This window comes from Austrofundulus limnaeus, unplaced genomic scaffold, assembly GCF_001266775.1.
Source record: "Austrofundulus limnaeus strain Quisiro unplaced genomic scaffold, Austrofundulus_limnaeus-1.0 Scaffold1963, whole genome shotgun sequence".
Classification (NCBI taxonomy): Eukaryota; Metazoa; Chordata; class Actinopteri; order Cyprinodontiformes; family Rivulidae; genus Austrofundulus; species Austrofundulus limnaeus.
This window is the reverse complement of record NW_013954365.1, coordinates 1-2,442: the sequence shown is the minus strand read 5'-3', so window position 1 is coordinate 2,442 and position 2,442 is coordinate 1. Positions and strand designations below refer to the sequence as shown.

The window sequence follows — 2,442 nt, the reverse complement described above, 5'->3', positions numbered from 1 at the left end:
ATTTTTAATTTTCTTTTGAACATATTTTGGTTATAAAAAGGGGCAGATATATTTATTCTTCTTCTGCTGCCTTTCATTTTATTTGTTTTTATTTTGACTGCATGTTTTTTGTACTTTATTAATCTGTTAGAAAAGAAATGCATAAAGAAGTACTACCATTACTGAGTTAGTCTGTGCTGCTGGTCCAGCAGCTCTTCTCTGTACTTTCTGTCTCTGAAACATTATGAAGAAAATGTTGTAGAAATGTGGAGAAGGACATCTGCCTAAAGAACATCGTTTGTGTGCTTCTGAATAAAAGTATTAATTTGTATGTTAGTACTGGTGAAAGAGAGCTGCTGCAGAGGAGCCACAGGCTGCAGACACTAAACCATTATAACCACAGATGTACTTACACTGGGACAGTGGTGAGGAGGATGGGGGGAGGTTCTGGGCAGTAAGGACCTTGACTTGGATTCTCCCGTTAACTGGCTGAAAGCAGGTACTGAGCTGCAGCTCAGTGTGGCTCACCTGTTAAAGCACATTTCAGATTAGTTGTAACATTTATTCCTGTAATTGTAGATGTGATGTTGTCCATGAACCCAGGACATTAGAGTATTACTGAGAGGTGAAGGTGGACCATAATATCTGTGTTTCTGTATTAATCAAATATGTTCGGAGCATCTGGACAAAGTTTAGTAATCTCACAGAAAGTAATGACAGGCTGCACRTCTGGCAGATTAACTTTAGAAACAGTCCAGGTCAGCATATTCCTGTGGCTCTGCAGAGAGGAGGTGATTAAAGAGAGGACAACCAAACCCAGCTGTCCTAATGGTCACTGACTGACCACCTCTCCTGGACATGACKTTGTTTCTCTCTGTTTTATTGACACTCAGCTTAAAACAACATTTAAACTCCAAAAATGTATAACATCAAATGAATTGATGCCTGTTTTCTACTTGTAACCATTGAAACAGTGTCAGCTTCCCACAGACCAAAACACAAGCTGAACAACAGTTAGACATAAAAATACTACAAAATAAACAGTTTCTTTACCAGAACAGAAAACTAAAACTATTAAATGTGGATTACTGAACATGTCTTTCATCTCCRTCTGTTAGTTGATGATTTGATAACWGATCATTATATTCATTATAAAAACCTTCCTCCTGACACATGATAAATACATTAAAATATTTTGTATTCTCTCATTCTTTATTTAAAACCTGCTTTATAAGTGTCACCAACCTAATTTCCTGTGTTTCTGATAGACCCCATCTCCACCAGACTGTTCAAAAACGTACAGTATTTGTAGTGCTGAAGTAGAGCCACTGTCCTGATTCTTTACAAAAGGTTTTTCTTTCTGTCATGTTTCACACCACTCTAAAACCTCAGTTTCTAAAGGTTTCCTCTGTAACAATGATTGGACTATTTTCATCTTTTGTACCSAGCAGATGTGTCCTTCCACAGAAGGTTCAGATGATGACTCATGGTCTGAACTCGTACAGATTTGACTGTTATCACTCAGACAGACATCACCACTGTGCTGGTGAAATGGTTTGAGCTTTGGCCTACTTTCTGTTTCTTCCAGTTCCACAGTCCAGTTCCACAGTCCAGTTACCCAGTCCAGTTCCACAGTCCAGTTACCCAGTCCAGTTACACAGTCCAGTTACACAGTCCAGTTACACATTCCAGTTACACAGTCCAGTTACACATTCCAGTTACCCAGTCCAGTTACCCAGTCCAGTTACCCAGTCCAGTTACCCAGTCCAGTTACACAGTCCAGTTACCCAGTCCAGTTACACAGTCCAGTTACACAGTCCAGTTACCCGGTCCAGTTACACAGTCCAGTTACACAGTCCAGTTACCCGGTCCAGTTACACAGTCCATTTACACAGTCCAGTTACCCAGTCCAGTTCCACAGTCCAGTTACACAGTCCAGTTACCCGGTCCAGTTACACAGTCCAGTTACACAGTCCAGTTACACAGTCCAGTTACCCAGTCTAGTTACACAGTCCAGTTACCCAGTCCAGTTACACAGTCCAGTTACACATTCCAGTTACACAGTCCAGTTCCACAGTCCAGTTACACAGTCCAGTTACCGAGTCCAGTTACACAGTCCAGTTACACAGTCCATTTACACAGTCCAGTTACCCAGTCCAGTTACACAGTCCAGTTACACAGTCCAGTTACACAGTCCAGTTACCCAGTCCAGTTACACAGTCCAGTTACACTTTCCAGTTACCCAGTCTAGTTCCACATTCCAGTTACCCAGTCCAGTTACACATTCCAGTTACCCAGTCCAGTTACACAGTCCAGTTACACAGTCTACAACATGGTTCCTTCTCTCTAAATAACCTATTTCCATAATTAAATATTTCCTTTTCATGTGTGATAATGTAACAGACATCATGTGTAATAATGTAACAGACATCATGTGTGATAATGTAACAGACATCATGTGTA

General features: G+C 40.7%; 1 protein-coding gene across 1 annotated transcript in view; it reads right to left on the bottom strand.

The window, feature by feature from the left end:
* Positions 1-507, bottom strand: part of LOC106536767 (tandem C2 domains nuclear protein) — a gene marked incomplete at its 5' end in the record, with an annotated part of 8,610 nt that extends 8,103 nt beyond the window's left edge. The window contains 1 exon segment of the mRNA XM_014034092.1: positions 393-507. Within this exon segment, the coding sequence (XP_013889546.1) occupies positions 393-507 (115 nt within the window).
* Positions 508-2,442: the final 1,935 nt, after the last annotated feature.